The 24,649-nt window shown below is 47.7% G+C and overlaps 1 protein-coding gene across 1 annotated transcript in view; it reads left to right on the top strand.

Annotated features, from left to right (window-relative positions):
- The window catches only part of PDIA6 (protein disulfide isomerase family A member 6), a 91,561-nt gene extending 67,625 nt beyond the window's left edge, over positions 1-23,936 (top strand). The window contains exons 12-13 of the mRNA XM_069235933.1: positions 15,957-16,053; positions 23,411-23,936. Coding sequence (XP_069092034.1) covers positions 15,957-16,053; positions 23,411-23,479 — 166 coding nt within the window. The 3' untranslated portion in view covers positions 23,480-23,936. The remainder of the gene's footprint in view (positions 1-15,956; positions 16,054-23,410) is intronic.
- The last annotated feature ends 713 nt before the right edge of the window (positions 23,937-24,649 follow it).

Here is a 24,649-nt window from a genome sequence, read left to right as displayed (position 1 = left end):
ACAAAGGCACTCTCCCCATGTGGCCAGCAACATGTCTCGAGTGTGGCAGGCTGCTAGAACCAGTCAGCCTACACGGGTAGTTGGTCTAGGTTTCAGGGGGCACCTCTAAAGTGCCCTCTGGGGTGTATTTCACAATAAAATGTACACTGGCATCAGTGTGCATTTATTGTGCTGAGAAGTTTGATACCAAACTTCCCAGTTTTCAGTGTAGCCATTATGGTGCTGTGGAGTCCGTGTTTGACAGACTCCAAGACCATATACTCTTATGGCTACCCTGCACTTAACAATGTCTAAGGTTTGGCTTAGACACTGTAGGGGCACAGTGCTCATGCACTGGTGCCCTCACCTATGGTATAGTGCACCCTGCCTTAGGGCTGTAAGGCCTACTAGAGGGGTGACTTATCTATACTGCACAGGCAGTGTGAGATTGGCATGGCACTCTGAGGGGAGTGCCATGTCGACCAAGTCATTTTCTCCCCAGCACCACACACAAGCTGTGAGGCAGTGTGCATGTGCTGAGTGAGGGGTCCCCAGGGTGGCATAAGATATGCTGCAGCCCTTAGAGACCTTCCCTGGCATCAGGGCCCTTGGTACCAGGGGTACCAATTACAAGGGACTTACCTGGATGCCAGGGTTTGCCAATTGTAGAATCAAAAGTACAGGTTAGGGAAAGAACACTGGTGCTGGGGCCTAGTTAGCAGGCCTCAGCACACTTTCAATTCAAAACATAGCATCAGCAAAGGCAAAAAGTCAGGGGGTAACCATGCCAAGGAGGCATTTCCTTACAATGTGTTAGTACAGCATGTCCTACTGTGGCTTGTTGTGTTGCTAAGAACACTATTTCAAACAACTTCAACTCCTACACGCTGACCACCGCTTATGGGAGAACTGCTTTGTAGTCTATGCATAGCATGTGTATCTGCAGCTACACATGCCATCAACCGGAAAATGTCACTTAACCAGTGTACATCAGTTCGTGGCATGTTCCGCTGCAGATTCACATGCGCCCTCCCTCCTCCCCAGGAGCCTGTAGCCGTTTAAGTTACATTTAAATTTGTACATATGTATATAGATCTCTATTCCATTGCATGGACCTCTCTTTCTTTACACTCTCACTCCTACCTTACCTTCGGCGGGAAAACAATCTAAGTTGGAGTCGATGCCCATGTGCAATGGAGCCGAAAAGGAGGAGTCACTTGGTCCCGTGACTCGAAAAGACTTCTTCGAAGAAAAACAACTTGTAACACTCCGAGCCAAACACTAGATGGCAGGACCTGTGCATAGCATGTGAATCTGCAGCGGAACATGCCACAAACAGATGTACACTGAGTAAGTGACATTTTTCATATATACCCCCAGCTAGTGTTGGGCTTGGAGTGTTAAAGGTTGTTTTCCTTCGAAGAAGGTTTTTGAGTTTCAAGATTGAGTGACTCCTCCTCTTGGTAATAGTGCACATGGTATAAAACTTCTCAGTACAATAAACCCACACTGATGCCAGAGTTGGATTTATTGTAAAATGCACACAAAGGGCATTTTAGAGATGCCCCCTGTATTTTAACCAACCCGTTAGTGTAGGGATGGCCAGTCTGTGCCAGCCTGCCACTAACAGACAAGTTTCTCACCCCATGGCGTGAGAGCCTTCGTGCTCTCTGGGGTCACAAACCAAGCCTGCTCTGGGTCGAGGTGGTGTACCACTTGGCGGTGGGCCTCAAAGGCAAAGTCCTCCTGTTACAGTGCCCCAGAGCATTTCAGTGAGTGAAGAAGCCCGCCTCAGGACCACTTTTGGCGGCAGGTCTGACAGGAAAATTAGATAAAACAGGGAGGAGGGACCACTGCAGCTATGACCCCCCCTAAGATGTCCAGAGCTGAAGTGACCCCCTTCCTGCAGAGTCTTCTATCTTGTTTTAGAGGGTAGGGACCGATAGGGTTAGCAGTATGCCCCCTTCCCCAAAGGGAGAAGGCACAGGAAGGGTAGTATTTATGGGCTCCCCTGAACCTCACTCACCAGATTCCAGGCGACCTCAAGAAGAAGAAAGGACTTCTAAGCCGAACGCAGCAGTGAAGACTCCAGACAACAACTGACTTGGCCCCAGCCCTCCGCAGCTTCAATGCCCCTGCTACAAAAGGTGACTCATCTTGCAGGACCAGTGACCTCTACAAACCCCCAGAGGACTGCCTGTCCAGCAGAGGACCAAGAACTCCCAAGGACAGCGCCCCTGTCTGGCAGAAATTGCCAAAAGGACTCCAGAACTGCCCTGGTTCCACGACTCCTGCCTACTCTGCACTCGATGCCAGAGTCCAGGTGACCGGCAGGCCCAGAGAAGGTCCCCAGGAGATTCCGATGTCCAGTACATCCTGGGTTGACCGCTCCTGGCTACCACCACAACTACTGCAGCCTGAATCAGGAGACTCCCCCTGACTGCGACTGGATCCAGCAAAGATTCCTAACGCCTAAAGGTACCCCTCCACCCGCAGCTCACTGGCCTCGGGGAATCCATCCAACAGACCAGCAACATACAGCGGGTGCCTCTCCTCCCTGTCCAGCCTTTAGTTTTCTGGAACCGGCCCCCTGGATCCAGCCTCTTTGCCTCTTTGTGGCCCCAGAGGTTCCCCCATTGAAAAGCATTGGGCACCCAGTGCTGTGTTTGCACCCTCCACCCGACCACCCCTGTGCCGCTGAGGGTGTGTGTTCGGAGATGCACCCCCCCCCCCCCCCCCCCCCCAACAGGCCTGTGTCCTGAAATTGCAGATATTTGCTTGCAATCTCTTCTCCACTAAGTCCTTCCATTCTTCATAGGATTTCATTGCAAACCAGACACCAACTTTGGCATCTGCTGTTGTTGTTGTGCTTTTTGAGTCAACTTGATCTTTGACCTGTGGACATTATTCACCCTGAAGACTGGCTGTATCATCAATGCCTTAAAATCCCATCACAGCCCTTTCAGATCCAAAGTGATCTAGGGGCAGGGCCCATAGGCGGCCAGGATGCAATCCCTTCAGGCACACATTCCTCTGTTTTAACCAAATCAGAAGGTTACATTCAGGACAGTTATGTGTCTCTTCTGCATGGTGGCCTCATGCATTGCTATAGTGACCCATGCCAGGTTGCACATTGCAGGAATGCTTAGCAATCCATTGGTTTTGGGAAGATCTAGTGTTATTCGGCCATCAAACTTGCCAATCTATGCAGTAGTGAAACACCAAGAACTTGTTAAAGAGATGGCTAATCCTAGACCCAGTTCCACAGAGGACCATAACAACGGATGCCTCCTTTATGGGATTTGGAGGGGGGGGGGGGGGGGGGGGGTGCTTTCACAGAATTTCATTGTCCTAGGTCAGTGGAGTTCCAATCAGTGATCTCTACACTTAAATAACTTAATTACTAACTGTTCACCTAGTGTTGAAAATTTTCTTTCCTCACCTAATTGGCAAGGTAGTCATCATCAAGACGAGCAACATAATAGCCATGTATTACCTTCAGAAAAAAAGGGCCACAAGATCACCCTCTGCTCTCTCACCTAGCTCAGACCATTTGAAAACGGGCTCTCCATCACAAGATCCAGATCTTACCAAAATTCTTGCTGTGAGTAGACAACAACTTTCTCAGCAGGGCTCAGCAACAAGTCTACAAGTGTGAACTCCACCTGCAAATCCTCCACCATACTTCTAGCACTGGGGATCTCCAGAGATAGGTGTCCTCGCCACAGCAGAAAACCCCAAATGCCCAAACTTCCCACACCAACAATCCAAGGGCAATGCACTGTGGATGAGTTGGTCAGGGATATTTTGCTTACACTTTTCCTCCTCTTCCTCTGCTTCCACTTGTGGATCATAAACTTAGTCTGACATCTCTCACCCTGATCCTGGTGGATCCCACACTGGCACGACAGACATGGTTCACCACTCTCCTCGATCTATATGGTCCCGCACCGGACACTCCCCAGCAGGCAGGACCTTGCAGGTTGTCAGGTAGAACCATGCTGAAATCAGGCACCCAGATCCCATGTCTCAACCTTGCGATCTGGCTCCTGAAGTCCTAGAGTTTGGATACTTTGATCTCCCACCAGAATGCATGGACATTCTTAAAGAGATGCCCAGTCCTACTACGTGTGCCTCTTGCGCTGCTAAACAGAATAGGTTTGTTCACTATTGCTACTCCAAACAAATGTATTAATTAGCAGCCAAAGTACAAGACATTGTCTACTACCTCTTTCGCTTACAAACTTCTGGTGTAGCCTTCACATCCTTAAGACTACACCCAGCAACATTAGCCGCTTATCTTCAGAACGTGCCCCACATTTCTCTTTTCTGATTTCCAGTCAGTTAGGCCTTCATTGAAGGCCTTAACAGTTATTCCTCCTCGGGTGCCACCAGCTCCAACATGGAATCTCAGTGTTGTATTAACGAGACTTATGGGTCCTCCATTTGATCCAGTTTCTATCCTGGAAAATAGATTTTCTTGTCTCTATTGCTTCACTTTGATATGTTAGTGAGCTTCAGGCATTAACCTTGGAAGAACCCTTCTTCCAAATATACAGGGATAGGGTTATACTCTGCACAAACCCTACATCACTCCCAAATCTGGTCTCACATTCCACCTAAATCCAACCATTGAACTTCCTGTCTTTTCTCCCAACCTGACTCAGTTGCTGAACGGGTTCAAAACACTTTAGGCGTAAAATGAGTGCTCATGTTTTATGACAGGACTACATCATTTAGGTAAACGCAACAGCTTTTTGTTGCTATCAACAAACCTCGCAAAGGAAGAGCCATTTCTAAATCAGGCATTGAAAGATGGATTGTTAAATGCATCCAAACTTCTGTGCTAAAGCTAAAAAAAATAATTTACCCACTTGTAAGGAAATGCCTCCTTGGCATGGTTACCCCCTGACCTTTTGCTTATGCCAAGTTATGATTGAATGTGTGCTGGGACCCTGCTAACCAGGCCCCAGCACCAGTGTCCTTTCCCTAGACTGTACCTTTGCTTCCACAATTGGCACAGACCTGGCACTCAGATAAGTCCCTTGTAAATGGTACCCCTGGTACCAAGGGCCCTGATGCCAGGGAAGGTCTCTAGGGGCTGCAGCATGTCTTATGCCACCCTGGGGACCCTTCACTCAGCACATGCACACTGCCTCACAGCTTGTGTGTGGTGCTGGGGAGAAAATGACTCGGTCGACATGGCACTCCCCTCAGAGTGCCATGCCAATCTCACACTGCCTGTGGCATAGGTAAGTCACCCCTCTAGCAGGCCTTCCAGCCCTAAGGCAGGGTGCACTATACCACAGGTGAGGGCATATGTGCATGAGCACTATGCCCCTACAGTGTCTAGGCAAAACCTTGGTGCAGGGTAGCCATAAGAGTCTGTGAGTTTGTCAAACACGAACCCCACAGTTCCATACACTGAAATTTGGGAAGTTTGGTATCAAACATCTCAGCACAATAAATGCACACTGATGCCAGTGTGGTATTTATTGTAAAATGCACCCAGAGGGCATTTTAGAGATGTCCCCTGAATACCAGTCGGACTTCTAGTGTGGGGCTGATCAGTTTCTGCCAGCCTGCCACAACCAGACGATTTGCTGGCCACATGGGGAGAGAGCCTTTGTCACTCTGTGGCCAGGACCAAAGCCTGTACTGGTTGGAGGTGCTTCTCACCTCCCCCTGCAGGAACTGTAACACCTGGAGCCTCAAAGGCTCATCCCTTTTGTTACAGCGCCACAGGGCATCCCAGCTAGAGGAGATGCCCGCCCCTCCGGACACAGCCCCCACTTTTGGCGGCAAGGCTGGAGGAGATAATTAGAAAAACAAGGAGGAGTCACCCACCAGTCAAGAAAACCCCTAAGGTGCCCTGAGCTGAGGTGACCCCTGCCTTTAGAAACCCTCCATCTTAAGTTTGGGGGATTCCCCCAATAGGATTAGGGATGTGCCCCCCCTTCCCTCAGGGAGGAGGCACAAAGAGGGTGTAGCCACCATCCAGGACAGTAGCTATTGGCTACTGCCCTCCTGACCTAAACACACCCCTAAATCTAGTATTTAGGGGCGACCCAGAACCCAGGAGATCAGATTCCTGTAACTTGAACTAACGAAGAAGGACTGCTGACCTGCAAGCCTGCAGAGACGACGGAAGACGACTACTGCTTTGGCCCCAGCCCTTCCGGCCTGTCTTGTGACTCGAAAAACTGCAACAGCGACGCATCCAACAGGGACCAGCGACCTCTGAAGCCTCAGAGGACTGCCCTGAACCCCAGGACCAAGAAACTCCAGTGAGCAGCAGCTCTGCTCAACAAACAGCAACATTCTTGCAACTTTTCTACAATCTTCAAAGACCTCACTCTTCGCGCCGGAAGCGTGAGACTTCACACTCTGCACCTGATGCCCCTGGCTCGAGATCCAGAGAACAAACACCACATGGAGGAGTGGACCTCGTGAGTAGCCCGAGACGACCCCCTGGACCTCCACAGCTACGTCTGCAAAAAGAATCCAGAGGCTCCCCCTGACCGCGACTGCCTGTAACAAGGGACCCGACGCCTGGACCAAGCACTGCACCCGCAGCCCCCAGGACCAGAAGAAACTGAACCTCAGTGCAGGAGTGACCCCCAGGCGACCCTCTGCCTAGCCCCCTGTGCCTGCCTGCACCGCTAGAGTGACCCCCGGGTCCCTTCATTGTTTCCTATACAAAACCCAACACCTGCTTTGCACACTGATCACGGCCGCCCCTGTGCTGCTGAGGGTGTGTTTTGTGTGCCTGCTTGTGCTCCTCTCCCCCGCCCCCCACCCCGTGCTCTACAAAACCCCCCTGGTCTGTCCCCCGAGGACGCGGGTACTTAACTGCTGGCAGACTGGAACCGGAGCACCCCTGTTCTACATAGGCACCTATGTGTTTTGGGCACCTCCTTGACCTCTGCACCTGACCGGCTCTGAGCTGCTGGTGTGGTAACTTTGGGGTTGCCTTGAACCCCCAACGGTGGGGTGTCTATGCCCAGGAACTGAGACTTGTAAGTGTCTTACTTACCTCCCAGTATAACCAAAACTTAACCCCTCGAGGAACTGTTGATTTTTGCACTACTGGCTTATTGCCATTTTAACAAAAACTGTACATGATATTGCTCTAATTCAAAGTTCCTATCTTACCTGTGTGGAGTACCTTGCATTTTATGTACTTACTTCAAATCTTGAACTTGTGGTTTGGTAAAATAAATTAATAAAATATATTTTTCTATATAAAAACTATCGGCCTGAAGTTAAGTCTTTAAGTGTGTGTTCTTCATTTATTGCCTGTGTGTGTACAACAAATGCTTAACACTACCCTCTGATAAGCCTACTGCTCGACCACACTACCACAAAATAGAGCATTAGAATTATCTAATTTTGCCTCTATCCTTCTTACCGCTAAGGGGAACCCTTGGACTTTGTGCACACTATCTCCCACTTTGAGATAGTATACACAGAGCGAACTTCCTACATTGGTGGATCAGCGGTGGGATCTAAGACTTTGCATTTGCTGGACTACTCAGCCAGTACCTGATCACATGACTACATTCCAAAAATTTTCATTATAAACTGATTTTTGCAATTTGAACTATTTTTTTCTAAATTTTTAAAAGTCCTGCTAGGGCCCTGTGTAAGTCCCTTTTGGCATTTCTTTTAGAGTTTAAAAGTTTGTAAAAGTTTGGATTTATGTTCTAGAATTAGTTTTTAGATTCTTAAGAAGTTATCCCAACTTTTAGAGTGATAATGTCTAGCACAGATGAGATGGTGGTGGAACTCAACCTCACCCCTTACCTGCATCTAGGGATGGCAGAGTTAAGGACTCTCTGTAAGCTAAAAAATGTAAGGACTGGGTCCAACTCTACCAAAGTTAAGCTCCAGGAGCTTTTGGCAGAGTTTGCAAAGGGCCACCCCTCTGAGGATGACCCTACAGAGGAGGAAATTAATGAACAGGAGGATGATTCCCTCCCACCTGTCCTAATTAGGGAGACTAGTGTCCCTCAAACCCTATCTCCACAAGTGATAGAGAAACTGATTCCTCCACAGGGGAGATCAGTATCTCTGGAAGCATTGAGGGCAGCCTCAATCAATGAAGATGACCTCCTGTTAGCCAGGATAGCCAAAAGATTGGCTTTGGAGAGACGGCTCCTAGCCATAGAGAGGGAAAGACAAGAGGTGGGTTTAGCTCCCATCAATGAGGGCAGCAACATAAATAGGGTCAGAGAGAATACTGACATCCTAAAAATCCCCATAGGGATTGTAACAAAATATGAAGAAAGTGATGATATTACCAAGTGGTTCACAGCATTTGAGAGTGTTCTCCTTTGGGAAATGTTCACTGGAAAGTGTAGGGTTAGACTCCTCACACTCTGTGGAAAAGATGCAGAATCCTATGACCTCCTGAAGGCTACCCTGATTGAGGGCTTTGGATTCTCAACTGAGGAGTACAGGATTAGGTTCAGGGGGGCTCAAAAATGCTCGAGCCAGACCTGGGTTGATTTTGTTGACTTCTCAGTCAAAACACTAGATGGTTGGATAAATGGCAGTGGTGTAAATGATTATGATGCGCTGTATAACTTGTTTATGAAAGAACATCTTTTAAGTAATTGTTTCAATGATAAACTGCATCAGCATCTGCTAGACCTAGGTCCAATTTCTCCCCAAGAATTGGGAAGGAAGGCAGACCATTGGGTCAAGACTAGGGGGACCAAGACTTCCACAGGGGGTGACCAAAAGAAAGGGGTCCCCAAAGCCTCAGCATGGACACCAAACTGGAGACAAGGCCTGTCCCAAGAAAAGTCCCACAACTACTACTCCAGTTAACACTGGAATAGCCATTCTCCAGGTGGGATCAACAGTGTGCCCAGAGCAAATCAGGGTTCACACTGAAGCTACATTAGTCTCTGAGGGTGGGGTGGACCTAGCCACACTTGCTGCCTGGCCATCTAACATGCAAAAATATAGGCAGCAGCTCTTGATCAATGGGACTAGAGTAGAAGCCCTGAGGGATTCAGGCGCCAGTGTCACCATGGTGACAGACAAACTGGTTTCCCCGGGACAGTACCTGGCTAGACAGACATATCCAGTCACAAACGATGACAATCAGACTAAAATCCATCCCATGGCAATGGTAACTTTAGAATGGGGAGGGGTTACTGGCCTCAAACAGGTGGTAGTCTCTTCTGCAATTCCAGTAGAGTGTCTGCCTGGAAATGATCTGGAGTCCTCCGCATGGGCTGAGGTAGAACTCAAAACCCATGCAGCCATGCTGGGTATCCCTGAACTGGTGTGTGTCAAGACAAGGGCACAGTGCAGGGCTCAGGGTGAAAAAGAAGTGTTGGGGTCTGGAATAATGGCCCAACCTTCCAAGAGAAAAGGAAAGAAGACTGGGGAACCAGCTTCAACTCAGCAAAAGAAACAGAACGTCTCTTCCCAGGAAGATGTTCTATTGCCTGAGGGAACGGAGTCCATGGAGCTGGGACCTTACCAGGTTGAACTCTTGGGCCCAGCAAGACGCTCAAGGGAACAGCTGTGTAAGGGGCAAGAAACTTGTCCCTCTCTTGAAGGCCTAAGACAGCACGCAGCTGAGCACGAAATAGGAGATGTCAGTGGAACACACAGGGTCTATTGGGAAAATGGGCCCCTTTACACTGAGGCAAGAAACCCCAAACCTGGTGCCACTAGGAGAGTGGTAGTGCCTCAGGAGTTTAGGGAGTTCATTCTGACCTTAGCTCATGACATTCCCTTTGCTGGGCATTTGGGACAAACCAAGACATGGGAAAGGTTAGTCAACCATTTCTATTGGCCCAATATGTCCAAGAAGGTAAAGGAGTTTTGTGCCTCCTGTGTCACCTGTCAAGCCAGTGGTAAGATAGGTGGCCATCGAAAGGCCCCCCGCATTCCACTTTCAGTGGTGGGGGTCCCCTTTGAGAGAGTGGGAGTGAATATAGTAGATCCACTTGAACCTCCCACAGCATCAGGGAACCAGAATATCCTAGTAGTAGTGGATCTTGCTACTAGGTACCCTGAAGCAATTCCCCTTAGGTCCACTACTGCCCCTGCAGAAGCCAATGCACTCATTGGTATCTTTGCCAGAGTGGGATTTCCTAAGGAGGTGGTTTCTGACAGAGGCACCAACTTCATGTCAGCTTACCTGAAACATATGTGGAATGAGTGTGGGGTGACTTACAAATTCACCACACCATACCATCCACAAACCAATGGCCTTGTTGAGAGATTCAACAAGACATTGAAGGGCATGATCATGGGGCTCCCTGAAAAACTCAAAAGGACATGGGATGTCCTCCTGCCATGCCTGCTTTTCACCTACAGAGAAGTGCCTCAGAAGGGAGTAGGGTTTTCCTCCTTTGAACTTCTGTTTGGCCATCCTGTTAGAGGACCATTAGCTCTTGTAAAAGAAGGCTGGGAGAGAGCTCTCCATGAACCTAAACAAGATGTGGTGGACTGTGTACTAGGCCTGCGTTCAAGCATGGCAGAGTACATGGAAAAGGCAAGCAAAAACCTTGAGGCCAACCAACAACTCCAGAAGATGTGGTATGACTGTGGTTGAGTTTCAGCCAGGGCAGAAAGTCTGGGTTCTGGAACCTGTGGCTCCAAGGGCACTTAAGGACAAATGGAGTGGCCCTTACCCAGTGCTAGAAAAGAAGAGTCAGGTCACCTGCCTGGTGGACCTAGGCACTAGCAGGACCCCAAGAGGGTGATCCATGTTAACCGCCTCAACCTTTTCCATGATAGGGCAGATGTAAACCTGTTAATGGTTACAGATGAGGACCAGGAAGCTGAGAGTGAACCTCTCCCTGATCTCCTCTCCGTTAACCCTAAGGATGGCTCAGTAGATGGAGTGATCTATTCAGACACCCTCTCTGGCCAACAGCAGGCTGACTGCAGGCAAGTCCTCCAGCAGTTTGCTGAGCTCTTTTCTTTAACCCCTGGTCCGACACACCTGTGTACCCATGATGTGGACACAGGAGACAGTATGGTTTTTAAAAAAAAAATATTTAGACAGTCTGACCAAGTTAAGGAAAGCATCACAGTGGAAGTCCACAAGATACTAGAGTTGGGAGTGATTGAGCACTCTGACAGTCCCTGGGTAGCCCAGTGGTCTTGGTCCCCAAACCTCACACAAAAGATGGCAAGAGAGAGATGAGGTTGTGTGGACTATAGAGGGCTTAACTCTGTCACCAAGACAGATGCTCACCCCATTCCAAGGGCAGATGAGCTATTAGGCAAATTGGGTGCTGCCAAATACTTAAGTACCTTTGACTTAACAGCAGGGTACTGGCAAATAAAAATGGCACCAGGAGCAAAAGAGAAAACAGCATTCTCTACACCTGATGGGCACTACCAGTTTACTGTGATGCCCTTTGGCTTCAACCCAATATCCAGAGTATTCTGGACTAGGTAGCTCCAAAAACCCAGACTCAAGTCGGGGCATTCCTTGGCTTGACTGGATACTATAGGAGGTTTGTGAAGTGTTATGGATCAATAGTGACACCCCTCACAGAACTTACCTCCAAGAAAATGCCCAAGAAAGTGAACTGGACCGTGGACTGTTGAAAGGCCTTTGACACCCTGAAGTAAGCAATGTGTACAGCACCAGTTTTGAAAGCTCCACATTACTCTAACCAGTTCATTGTGCAGACAGATGCCTCTGAACATGGGACAGGAGCAGTCCTGCCCCAAACAAATGATGATGGCCTTGACCAACCTGATGCTTTTATTAGCAGGAGGTTACTCCCCAGGGAACAGTGTTGGAGAGCCATTGAGAGGGAGGCCTTTGGTATGGTCTGGTCCCTGAAGAAGTTGAGACCATACCTTGTTGGTACTCACTTCATAGTTCAAACTGACCACAGACCTCTCAGATGGCTAATGCAAATGAAAGAAACCCCTAAACTGTTGAGGTGGTCCATATCCCTACAGGGAATGGACTTTGTAGTGGAACACAGACCTGGGACTGCCCATGCCAATGCTGATGGCCTTTCCAGGTTCTTCCACTTAGAAAATGAAGACTCTCTTGGGAAAGGTTAGTCTCATCCTCTTTCGTTTTGGGGGAGGGAGGTTGTGTAAGGAAATGCCCCCTTGGCATGGTTACCCCCTGACTCTTTGCCTTTTGCTGATGCCAAGTTATGATTGAAAGTGTGCTGGAACTCTGGTAACCAGGCCCCAGCACCAGTGTTCTTTCCCTAAACTGTACCTTTGCTTCCACAATTGGCACAGACCTGGCACTCAGATAAGTCCCTTGTAAATGGTACCCCTGGTACCAGGGAAGGTCTCTAAGGGCTGCAGCATGTCTTATGCCCTCCTGGGGACCCCTCACTCAGCACATGCACAGCCTCTCAGCTTGTGTGCGCTGGTGGGGAAAAAGTCGACATGACACTCCCCTCAGGGTGCCATGCCCACATCCCACTGCTGTGGCATAGGTAAGTCACCCCTCTGGCAGGCCTTACAGCCCTAAGGCAGGGTGCACTATACCACAGGTGAGGGCATATGTGTATGAGCTCTATGCCCCTACAGTGTCTGAGCAAAACCATAGACATTGTAAGTGCAGGGGAGCCATAAGAGTGTATGGTCTGGGAGTTTGTCAAACACAAACTCCACTGTTCCATTATGGCTTCACTGAAATCTGGGAAGTTTGGCATCAAACTTCTCAGCACAAAAAAAGCACACTGATGCCAGTGTGGAATTTATTGTAAAATGCACCCAAAGGGAATTTTAGAGATGCCCCCTGAATACCAATCCAACTTCTAGTGTGGGGATGACCAGTATCTGCCAGCCTGCCACAACTAGACGGGTTGCTGGCCACATGGGGAGAGTGCCTTTGTCACTCTGTGGGCAGGAACAAAGCCTGTACTGGGTGGAGGTGCTTTTCACCTCCCCCTGCAGGAACTGTAACACCTGACGGTGAGCCTCGAAGGCTCACCCCTTTTGTTACTGCTCCACAGGGCATCCCAGCTAGTGGAGATGCCCGCACCTCCGGCCACTACCCCCACTTTTGGCGGCAAGGCTGGAGGAGATAATTAGAAAAACAAGGAGGAGTCACCCACCAGTCAGGACAGCCCCTAAGGTGCCCTAAGCTGAGGTGACCCCTGCCTTAAGAAATCCTCCATTTTAAGTTTGGAGGATTCCCCCAATAGGATTAGGCATGTGCCCCCCTCCCGTCAGGGAGGAGGCACAGAGGGTGTAGCCACCCTCCAGGACAGTAGCCATTTGGCTACTGACCTAAACACCCCCCCTAAATCTAGTATTTAGGGGTGACCCAGAACTCAGGAAATCAGATTCCTGCAACCTGAACTAACGAAGGACTGCTGACCTGCAAGCCTGCTGAGTCGACAGAAGATGACAACTGCTTTGGCCCCAGCCCTACCCGCCTGTCTCCTGACTCGAAAAACTGCAACAGCGACGCATCCAACAGGGACCATCGACCTCTGAAGCCTCAGAGGACTGCCCTGAACCAGAGGACCTAGAAATACCTGTGAGCAGCGGCTCTGCTCAACAAACAGGAACATTCTTGCAACTTTTCTACAATCTTCAAAGACTTCACTCTTCCTGCCGGAAGTGTGAGATTTCACACTCTGCACCCGACGCTCCCAGCGCGAGATCCAGAGAACAAACACCACAGGGAGGACTCCCAGGCGACTGCGACCCTGTGAGTAGCCGGAGACGACCCCCTTGGACCCCCACAGCGACACTTGTAGAGAGAATCCAGAGGCTCCCCCTGACCGCGACTGCCTGTAACAAGGGACCCGACGCCTGGACCAAGCACTGCACCCGAGAAGCCCCCCCTCTGTGCCTGCCTGCACCGCTAGAGTGACCCCCGGGTCCCTCCATTCTTTCTAATACAAAACCCGACGCCTGCTTTGCACACTGCACCCAGCCGCCCCTGTGCTGCTGAGGGTGTGTTTTGTGTGCCTGCTTGTGTCCTCCTTGTCGTCGTCGTCCCCCCCCCCAGTGCTCTACAAAACACCCCTGGTCTACCCCCCCCGAGGACGTAGGTACTTAACTGCTGGCAGACTGGAACCGGAGCACCCGTGTTCTCCTTAGACGCCAATGTGTTTTGGGCACCTCTTTGACCTCTGCACATGAGCTGCTGGTGTTGTAACTTTGGGGTTGCCATGAACCCTCAACGGTGGGCTGCCTATGCCCAGGAACTGAGACTTGTAAGTGTCTTATTTACCTCACAATATAACCAATACCTACCCTCCTGAAGCAACTGTTGATTTTTGCACTGTCTACTTTTAAAATAGCTTATTGCCATTTTAACAAAAACTGTACATGATATTGCTCTAATTCAGAGTTCCTAACTTACCTGTGTGGAGTACCTTGCATTTTATGTATTTACTTCAAATCTTGAACTTGTGGTTCTAAAATATAAATTACGAAAATATATTTTTCTATATAAAAACTATTGGCCTGGAATTAAGTCCTTGAGTGTGTGTTCTTCATTTATTGCCTGTGTGTGTACAACAAATGCTGTGTGTGTACAACAAATGCTTAACATTACCCTCTGATAAGCCTACTGCTCAACCACACTACCACAAAATAGAGCATTAGTATTATCTAATTTTGCCACTATCAACCTCTAAGGGGAACCCTTGGACTCTGCACACTGTCTCACTTTGAGATAGTATATACAGAGCCAACAATCAGGATCTGCTACATACTGGCTAAGACATGCCCCCAGGAGGTGTGCAGGCTTAGTCCTTAATGGCCAAGGCTGCTACCACTGCTTTGGCACATGGGGTTGTCTGTCTTGGATATTTGTCAGGCAGCTAAATGGGTATTGGTGCACACATTCACGAAACACTGTTGCCTCAACAAGTCCATCAGGATGGGCATTTTGTTTGCTTGGTCTTGCAGGAGTTTTTAGTATAAGTCATTCAACAAGCCCACTAACTTGAAAAGTACTGCCTTGTTATTTGCTCACATCTGCAGTTAGACATATTCATCAGTAGAACAAGTTATTTACCTTTTGTTAACCATGTTGGTGGTGGATCCTCTAATTGCAGTTTGTAGCGCTCACAGGTGGCTCTTTTCTTGGAATTGAGGTGACACTGGCGTGTAGGAGCACTGCCTTGAATTTTCTGCATCCAGAATAGACTGGGGATATTCATAAAGTGAGAAATATGCGGTTAGATAGTGTCAATTAGAAATGACTATAGTGAAGGTAAGTAGCTAGTTCTTCATAGTTGTGACCTTCAGGTCCTCCCATCATCTTCAACTAGTGTTCTCCAGATTCACTTACACCACTTTCCATGTTCCTATTACCTCACATTCAACTCAGTAGGGAGCCTTTGGTTGTTTGTGGAATGAGATCGCTTCTTCAGATGAACTCTTGATCATGTTTTTCCGATAAGTAGGCTTCCTAGTCACCCCCACCCTGTTTAGCAGTCTCCTGCATCCTAGGTTGCTTTTCAGTTAATTATTTGCTTGCTCTGTGAACATGTTGTTGGACCTAAGAAAGCACTGATGGCTTTTCAATGGCACATGCTTCTTGACGTAATTTTGACTGTTCTGCATTCACTCCACGTTTCTTAAATGGGCACGTTGTGGCTAGGGCTTTAGTTATGTTTGGTGTTTGTGCTGCGCCTCTCAACTTAAGCAATTGATTTTTTAATCTTTTAGTGAGGCAGGTGGATGAGTGAGGCAGAGTGAGAATTTCACAGGGGATAAGATTTACAGAGACACCCAAAGATCACAGCTCAGAGGGAAAAGTGGCCTAAAGAGTAAAAACACAGTAGTCTTAATTACAACCAGTACAGTATTGACAACTTTTATGCCCAGAAGTCCTCCCCTGCCCTCCACCTCTACTAAGATAGCAGACCTTTTGTGTTTGCCAGTCCTACAAAATGCTATTGTGCATATTATTCACAAGATCAACTAGCCTTTGAAGCTCAATTTTTCTGGCAGTGTGCATGCAAAATGATGACTCATTGAATTTATTTTAGGGAATTATCCTTTGGCCGTGGATCTACTGCACCAGTTGCCGGAGGGGCAATCCCTAAAATCAACACCGTAGAGGCCTGGGATGGCAAAGATGGCGAGGTAATGTATGAATCACAGGATTCCATTCACGTATTACTGGTTTTCATTGCGAATGTTGTTTTCCACATAGGTACTTGTGTACACAAAAATCTAAGTATACTGTTAATGTAATTATTATGTCTTATTTACTCTCTGTGCTGACAATGTTACAAGTTAAAGGTTGTGATATGCTTTGAGGTAGTACTTAACTTGTACATCATCAGACTTTGCGTGAGAGAAATAAAGGAAGCAATAATGTGGAAGAGAAAATAGGAAAACTGTGCTAAAATAAAGCTGAAGGACAGACTTTAAGAGGGATATAATGGCAGTACGTGGTTGAAGTAACATCTAGGCAGGATTAGCAGGCACCTTGTGCTGGAAATTCCAACTGAAATAAATGCTTAACATTTTGGGATTGGTGTGAACGAAGCACAAAACCGTAGAATCCAGAGAATCAGGCCATTCTTCCACCAGTCCTTCTCCAGTCGAGCCAGTTCTTGAAAAGATGGACGCTAGACAGGTTCAACATTGAAAGTTCTGGTTTCAGAGACATTTATAGTGTAAATAAATGTAATACTGATCCACATATTGAGGGTATTGTTTGTTTTCATCTTGTTCAGTGCAGTGACCTCGAATGTACAAAACATGAAGGACTCTGCTTCGTCTTTATTCATGCAGTAGCCACAGAATCCTTGTGCTCACACTGAACACTGACTTTGCTTGTAAAAAAAAAAAAGACACTGACCAGCTGACCGAGATGAACTTTTCACATGCAGCACCATGCACCGTAAAACCATGTGAAGTGGCTAACTTTCCAGTTCCAAATAGAATTAATTGTCATGTTTGAAATATAACTTTTTCCTTTGTACAAGTTTCCCCATGCCCAATTGGCTTTGAATAAGTGTGCATAAGGGTGTTGTATCACAAAATACTGTAGGCAGGCGTTTTCTGTCGCAGTGACTATTGAGAGATTTTTTTTTTTGATTTAGGCCTGATTGGCTGCATAGTTGCGTGACTAGATCTATTGCTTACAATATTCACTTTTTTCTTTATTTGCAGAAAAACGATCCTAACACTTGAAACCTCTGCAATGCTTCAATAAAATAATGTACATTATGATCAAGGAGTAATACACTAATGCAATTTCACCAGTGCAACATAGTCGTAAGAAAGGAGTACAGTCAAACAGTACTCTGTCTATTTCGGTGTGGTGTCCACTTTTGGGAGAGGCAATACTCTTTCTAGTGTGATGAGTGGTGCCTGGCCTCTAATCCTTAATCTGGTGGACAGGGGATAGATAGGGTCGGCTCCCCTGGGGCCGAGATATATAGCAGGATGGAGAGAATCTTCTGAGGCAGCGAGCAGATGCACTAGTCGGCCTCATCCAATTACAAATGTTCAGACAGACTTGTAGGAGGACAGCCTGGGTTTGGATAAGTAGGTGTGGATGTATGGTGGGATGCTAAGAAAAGGGCAGCTGATGCTCCGCACGTTGGGCGAGTGCGATCTTTAGCTTCCAGGTTTAGGATGTAGGTGTCCTAGTCCCGACTTGATCAGAGATTTAGAGCTCAGCATGTGTAGTGTGCTAGCTTTGGCCCGGGACCATAGTAGGATAGTCCATGTCCACAGTTGAGTATCCGCCACTGTGGGTGCTTTCCAGGTCATGACGATCTGTCACTAAAAAGAACAAGTGCCAGTTCTGTTAAGCGATGGAGTTATTTGGCCCCTTTTGCTGGGGGATGGAGACCCAACATGCAGGATTCAGGGTCGGTATTAGTGCGTGTCCCGCTAATTCTGCTGTGGTGGTCCTAATTTCTGTCCTTCCCACCTGGAGTGGGGGGCAGTCCCGTACCATTTTGATAAAAGCTAGTATCCAAAAGTTCTGCACTGGGGGCACGCCGGATCCGATTCAGGAAACATGCGTTTGATACGATGTGGGGATAAATAAGTGTGGTGTTTGTAATCAAATTGCATATACTGGAAGCAGCGGTTCCTGGATACCCTTTTGAAGGTTTGTAGTGCCTGCGCCCATAATTTGGCTGTTAACAGTTGAAGCAGAGCAGCATCCCATAGAGTCTTGGCCGTTGCCACCTCGCTTATCATAGCAGCGAGCAATGTGGAGCATAGCATAGAGATGACACGACCTGTGGTTCCCCCTGTGAGAAGGGTGTGTCTGGTATGTGATACTGAGGGCTTGGTCTCGCCAGCTCCCCAAGTGGTCAGAACAATGCATCAAGTGACACAATTCAGGAAGTGGCCTGCTTCCATATCATATTCATCCTGAATGGCCTGGAAGGTCATAAATACTCCGTCATGGAAGAGGTCCACCCACCATACCGATTTTCCCGCTTCTTGCCAGGGTGACAGATCATGACCCCCCCCCACATCAGTCTTCGGATGCCCAGGATCTGCTTTAGCGGAATAGAAGGCGAGTATGGAGTGTGGAGGTCCCTGCCCCGAACATAACAGCGCCAGCATGTGCACGCCACTACCATCTAGCATGATAAAGAAGCTATTCAACAATCCACATCAGCAAACCAAGCATAGCCACTATCACCCAGAACACTTCAGACCGCCGTCCGCTCAGGGTGTCATCCAACTAATGCATTGTGCATTGGAGTTGGGCTGCCGCTTAATACAATTCAAAGTTGGGAGCACCCAGTCCCTCCTCTGAAAGTGGTCGCAACGCAGTAGATAGCCCGACCAGGCTCAACATTTTAGTGACTGCTATTTGCCCCCAAGGGAGACAGTGGGTGAGAACGCCAGAATAGTAGGAAGCAGCAGACAGAGCGCCAGGCTGTATCTATGCCACCACCATCCCTTGAGGGCAGCATCAGATTGCTAGACATGGATGCCCAGATAATTGAAGGTTCCATAACACTACGGAAAACTATGCACTAGTGGAGTGTCTCTACGAGGTTCTGACACAGGAGTCAATGAAGATAAACCAGATTTATTACAAATAACCCGGAGTTTGCACAGCAGATCAAAGTCCTCCAGCAAGCACATGAGGGCCGAGAGTGAGGTCTTGATCTCGCGCAGAAGGACCAAGACCTCATCCACATGTAAGAATAAAACATGGTGAACGTCCAACTCTGGAATCCCCCAATTCTGTGCCCAAAGGAGCAGTTGGCTGGCCACTGACTCCATCGTTATAGCAAAGAACAAGGGCGAAAGTGGGCATCCTTGGCGGGTGCCTTGTTGATTGGAGAAGCTGTTGGGTTGTGACCTTTTTTACCTTGGCAGTGGGATTGGACTACAGTGTACGCACCCATCCCAGGAATTGGGGTCCGAAACCTGTATTGTAATGTGGAGAGCAAGTAGACCCAAAAGGCCTTCTCTATATCGAGGGACACAGCTACCCTGTCTCCGGTCTTGTAAATATGGGTGTTGCATATAACAACCTCCGCAGCCGTCTCATATTGAGGAAGGTGCTCCTGCCAGGTATAAAACATGATTGGTCAGGAAGATTCATTGTACTCCTTAAAGGAAGCAGTCTTTTGACCAGGACTGTACCCAGCAATTTGCAATCCAGGTTGAGAAGAGATAATGTGCGGTAGGACCACACATCCAAAGGATCACGGCCAGGTTTAGGAAGGATCACAATGAGAGCCTCTGCCGTTGAGTGTGGTAACCTCCCAGCAAGTGTGCCTCCATAAAGACCTCCAGTAGGTGTCTAGAGAGCTGCACAGAGTAGGTACCAAAATACTCAATAGAGTCCATCTGTGTCTGATGTGGTGTTCCTGGCTTTTTGTGCTATGGCTGCTTTAATCTCCTCTAGTCGGATAGGCCCATCGAGCTCAACCCTCTAGATGGGAGACAAGGGGTCGAGATGCAGATGGTCAGTGGTGCTGGAAAACCACCAACAAGCCTTGGCAAATGCAAGAGTCTGAGAAGAAGGTTTTACAAGGCTGATGGGGACCAGCAAGGCCCAAGGAGGGGAGTCTGGGGTGACCCTCAGCAGCTGGGAGAGTCCTAAGAGTTGGCAGCCCCCACAAGCAACCCACTGGGAGCAGGCACAGGAGTCGCAGTGAGGCCCTCTCAAAACACCTGAAGAGGAGACCGCTGGAGCAGCAGGCAGGAGACTGTGCTTTGCAGGAAGGAGTGCTGAAGGCTGAGGCTACATGGAGCCTGAGAATGCCTTGGAGGAGGACCAAACAAATCTTGGTAGCTGCAAGAGTTTGGGTCCACAGGGGTACTGTCCTGCAAGGAGAGGCAAGGGCTTACCCTCCCCCAAATTGGACAGCTGGTAGAGCAGACCAAGGGGTCCACTCCAACCGCCACCTGTGATGCGAGATCCACGCGGTTCCAGAAGAGGAGATCCATGCATCCAGTCGTCATTGGAGTTGGTGCCTGCGGTAGCAGAGGAGTGACTACCTCACTCCAAGGGAGATTACTTCTTACTTCTTGTGCAGGCTGAAGACTTGTCACCCTTAGAGGATGCACACCCGGGAAAATGTTGCAGTTGCTAGAAGGAGCGGCAGATAACAATGTTGCAGAGTAGAGCCGTGGCTGTAGTTGCAGATTGCCAGTTCCTATAGGGTCCGGTTGCAGTCCCATCGGCCAGAAGGTGAAGTAAACGATGCAGAGCAGTCCTGCTGAAATCTTGCACGTCTAATCTGAGTATCAACCCAAGATGGAGTCCCTAAATTGCCCTGGATGAGGGATTGGTCGTCCAGCAGAATGACCACCTATCAGGAGGGGGCTGTGACGTCACTTACCAGGCCTGGCCACTCAGATGCTCCCAGAGGCCTCTGCCCACCTGGGATTCAAGATGGCATAATCAAGTGGCCACCTGGAGGAGCTCTGGGCACCACCCCTAGTGTTCACTCCCCTTTCCGTTGTCTAGTTTTGCGCCTGAGCAGGGACCGGCTGGGTGGGGGTCCCTGGACTGGTGCAAACTGGTTTATGTAAGGAGGGCACCAAATGTGCCCCTCAAAGCACACCAGTGGCTTGGGAAGGCTACCCCTCCCAAGCCATGTAACACCTATTTCCAAGGGGAGAGGTTGTTGCCCCCAACTCTTCCACAGGAAATCCTTTGTTCTGCCTTCCTCTGTCTGAGTTGGTCATGCAGCAGGAGGGCAGAAATCTGTTGGTGGCAGCACCGCGGGCTCCCCGGAAAACCCCCGAAGACTATTAGGAGCAAGGCTGGGAGATCCTCTAAGGAGCCCCCTGAGCGCATGGAATCATACAACCAATACTGGCAAGAGTATTAGGGGTATGATTCCAACATGTTTGATACCAAACATGCCCAGGCTCGGAGTTACCATTATGTAGCTCGACACAGGTAGTGAGTGACCTGTGTCCAGTGCATGGATAAAATGGCTTCCCCCCACTTACGAAGTCTAGTGTATTGGAGCTGGAGTTTGTATGGACACCTCTACTCATGCAGGTGTGCCCTCACACACAGCTACTTGCACCCTGCCCTCTGGGCTAGAAGGGCCTAACATAGGGGTTACTTACAGTGACCTATAGTGAAAGGGTGCATGCACCTTTTCACGCAAGTTGCAATGGCAGACCTGTGCATACACATTTTGCATGGGCTCCAATGGGTGGCACAATACATTCCTCAGCCAATGGGGGACCCCTGGTGCCCCAATGCCCTGGGTACCTAAGTAACAGATACTAGGGACTTAGTTGGGGCACCAGCATGACAATTGTGGGGTGTGCAAAGTCCTAAGCAACCTAATTTAGAGGGAGAGAGCACAATCACTGGGGTCCTGGTTAGCAGGATCCCAGTGAAAACAGACAGCAGGCAAAAAGTGGGGGTAACTATGCCAAAAAGAGGGTACTTTCCTACACTGTCCTCCTGAAATATATGCAGGTCCTAAAGATCCCGCGGCAGCCGACTTGTAAGCCCCAAGCAGCGGTCCACAGTGTCATGCCACAGGCATCATCTTTGCTGAAGCGCGGCTTTGGTTTGCGGCAGTTCTACGTCATTGGGCTGCACACTTGACAGGTCACGGCTGCAGGGTTGTGTGTGGTCACCCTAACTGGGTGATGGTGGCTGAAGGGGAGGATTTGTACAGGATGAGAGTGAGGCCAGTCACGGAGGTCACTGAGGTACCTCCGTTGCAGTCACCATCTTTGCCATGACGCCTTTACAATATTCATAGAGAGCACTTGAAATCCACTCTCTTACATTATTTCCCTTTAGGGATAGCCTACTTGAGCCAGTCCTAATACCCTAATAATGTAGTCCATTTAGGTCTATCCTCCATTGGAGTTCATACATTGCAAAACATAAGGGGCTATTTCCACTCTCTTAAACTGTTGCCTATTAGGGATAGCCTACTTGAGCCATTGGCTTGCGATTTTGAAAATCATTTCTTTGTTCACCCTAGAGAAGTATTTCAGTCACCTCTCATAATGTTGGCTGTTTAGGTGTATCCTCCAATGAAGTTATTGCATTGCAAAGCATAGGGGACTATTTCTGTCTGTCAGATGCTTCCCTTGTTTGTTCCAGCTCCAACCCCACCAACCAGACTACACCATTGTAAATTAGACTTTTTTCTGTTTTTGGTTTCCCCGGATTCCGAAAAAGAGATGTTTAGAAACCCATTGTTACAACAACCGTGCTGTGATAATTGATCTAGTATTTTCTCTGTGTTTCTGCTTAAAACGGTTGCTCTTTTATGGTGGCCTTAATAAAGTGCTAATAGTGATCTAATTCAGTTACTCCAATTTTATTAACTTTAGAATACACACAAGATGCATGGCTGCTATTAAGGCTAAATGTTTTCAAGGGACGTCTGTACTAAAACTATTTGATACATTTAGTGAGGACGTTTATATTTATTTCTCTTGTTGGGGTAAGCCCACATGGGCACCTGTCAAGTTATGTGCATTCAAACTTAAGCATTAGTTAAAACTAGAAGTTGCATTGTTTACAGAAATTGGAATCTGTATGATTCAATGCATGCGTGTTGCTCAACGTATGACTGTGTACTTCGTGATGTATTTGCTCTTTCCCGATCGGACTCTGCTCCTCACTAGTACATTTTTTAGCAGTTCCACATTGTCTGGTTTCGTAACTTGTGGCTTGACTGCCAAAGTTTGTAAGCAGTCACTGTCTAGTAAACGTACAAGAGCTGTGTCTAGGAATTTGACTTATTTATTTCTTGTGACCATCAGATACTACAGTAAGGCAGTAATAGTAATAATATATGTATATATATATATTTTGTAAAATATTTAAGTAATATAACAATGGATTTTATTATTGTTTGTAGTCGTTACGTCTGTCCCAGGCTGACAGTTAGTCTTGTGGAGGCTCTTTTTTTGTTGTTGACAGCATGTCATTTGTTTTGAATATTTTGAGGAAGTTGTCAGGATAAATTCTTTACTGTGTTAAACAAATGCACTTTACCTTTCACAGTTACCGGCTGAAGAAGAAATTGATCTCAGTGATGTGGATCTTGATGACTTTGACAAAGATGAACTGTGAAATCACTGCGCAAACTTGGGAATTGTTATTTTCTTGGGAGAAATTGCAGAAGTGGGACAAAATGTTCTGCCTAGCAAAAGGATTTCATCGGTGGCCTTTTTAAATGCAGCATTCTTTGAGTGGATTTTGCATGGCTAACAACGAACTGTGTGCCTCTCAAGAACACACTGAAAAATTCTGTGAATTATCGTAACAGTGAATTTGATTGTATTCTACATAACGGATCAGTTTGGACATGACAAGTTCCACTATGGACAACGACTACAGTTTTTGCTTTTCATCCTAACATCTGGGGGGAAAGGTTTATGTTTAGTTTGTTTTTTTATTCCTTGTTTACACACGTGTTTTGAATGTTTCCTGGGCTGTTACTTTAACCTGTTTTAAAATCAAGTTTGTTCTTTATCAAAGGTCGACCAGATTTTGTCAATTCAAAAATAAAGTATTTTTGACAGACAAATTCCTTACTTTTTATGTAACTCAACATTGCTGGAGTTTTATTTAAAATCAATCATCAGTGCTTTATGCCTCTGCTGTACTTTGTCTTAAAGTACATAGCCTGGGGTTGAAATATAATCCTGTGAAAATGCGATCAATTTTTAAAATTTAAACAATCTTTCATAGTTCTGTGTATAAGTGTAGGAGGCTGGCCCAGTGTGTGGTGGACACCTATGGTGTTTCACCTTGTACTGGATCCATGCAACCCTTGTTAGATAGTATTAGTGTCTAGATAGCCACTAATCTGGAGTAGTAGCTGTGGCGAGCAGCTACAACATAGCTACAAGGAGTGTGAAGCACTTGGAATACCACAGTAGTCACACTAACTTATCACACATAAAAGGAACCACACAGTGTTGAAAAAAATAAAGGTACTTTATTACAGGAACACCAAGCAAGATTACTATAGCCAAACCCCCGTCTGGAGGTAAGTGCACACAAAATATACACATAAGTATTAGGGAATAGTATAAAATAGCAAGGGCTCTATAGCGGGGCAAAACCATATAGTAAAAAGGTAGAATGCAAGAATGGGTCCTCCACCAGAGGATATGGAGTAGTTAGCCAAGGGCTGGGAGAGAGTGGAACCCCAAGAGGTAAGTATCTATGAGACCTCCAGCAACCTTGAGAGCTCAGGTAAGTTACGTGGTCGTCCCATAGGCTAACATGGGGACT

Source organism: Pleurodeles waltl, chromosome 5, assembly GCF_031143425.1.
Source record: "Pleurodeles waltl isolate 20211129_DDA chromosome 5, aPleWal1.hap1.20221129, whole genome shotgun sequence".
Taxonomy (NCBI): Eukaryota; Metazoa; Chordata; class Amphibia; order Caudata; family Salamandridae; genus Pleurodeles; species Pleurodeles waltl.
Note: the sequence above shows the minus strand (reverse complement) of the source record. Positions and strands in the feature narration are given on the sequence as shown.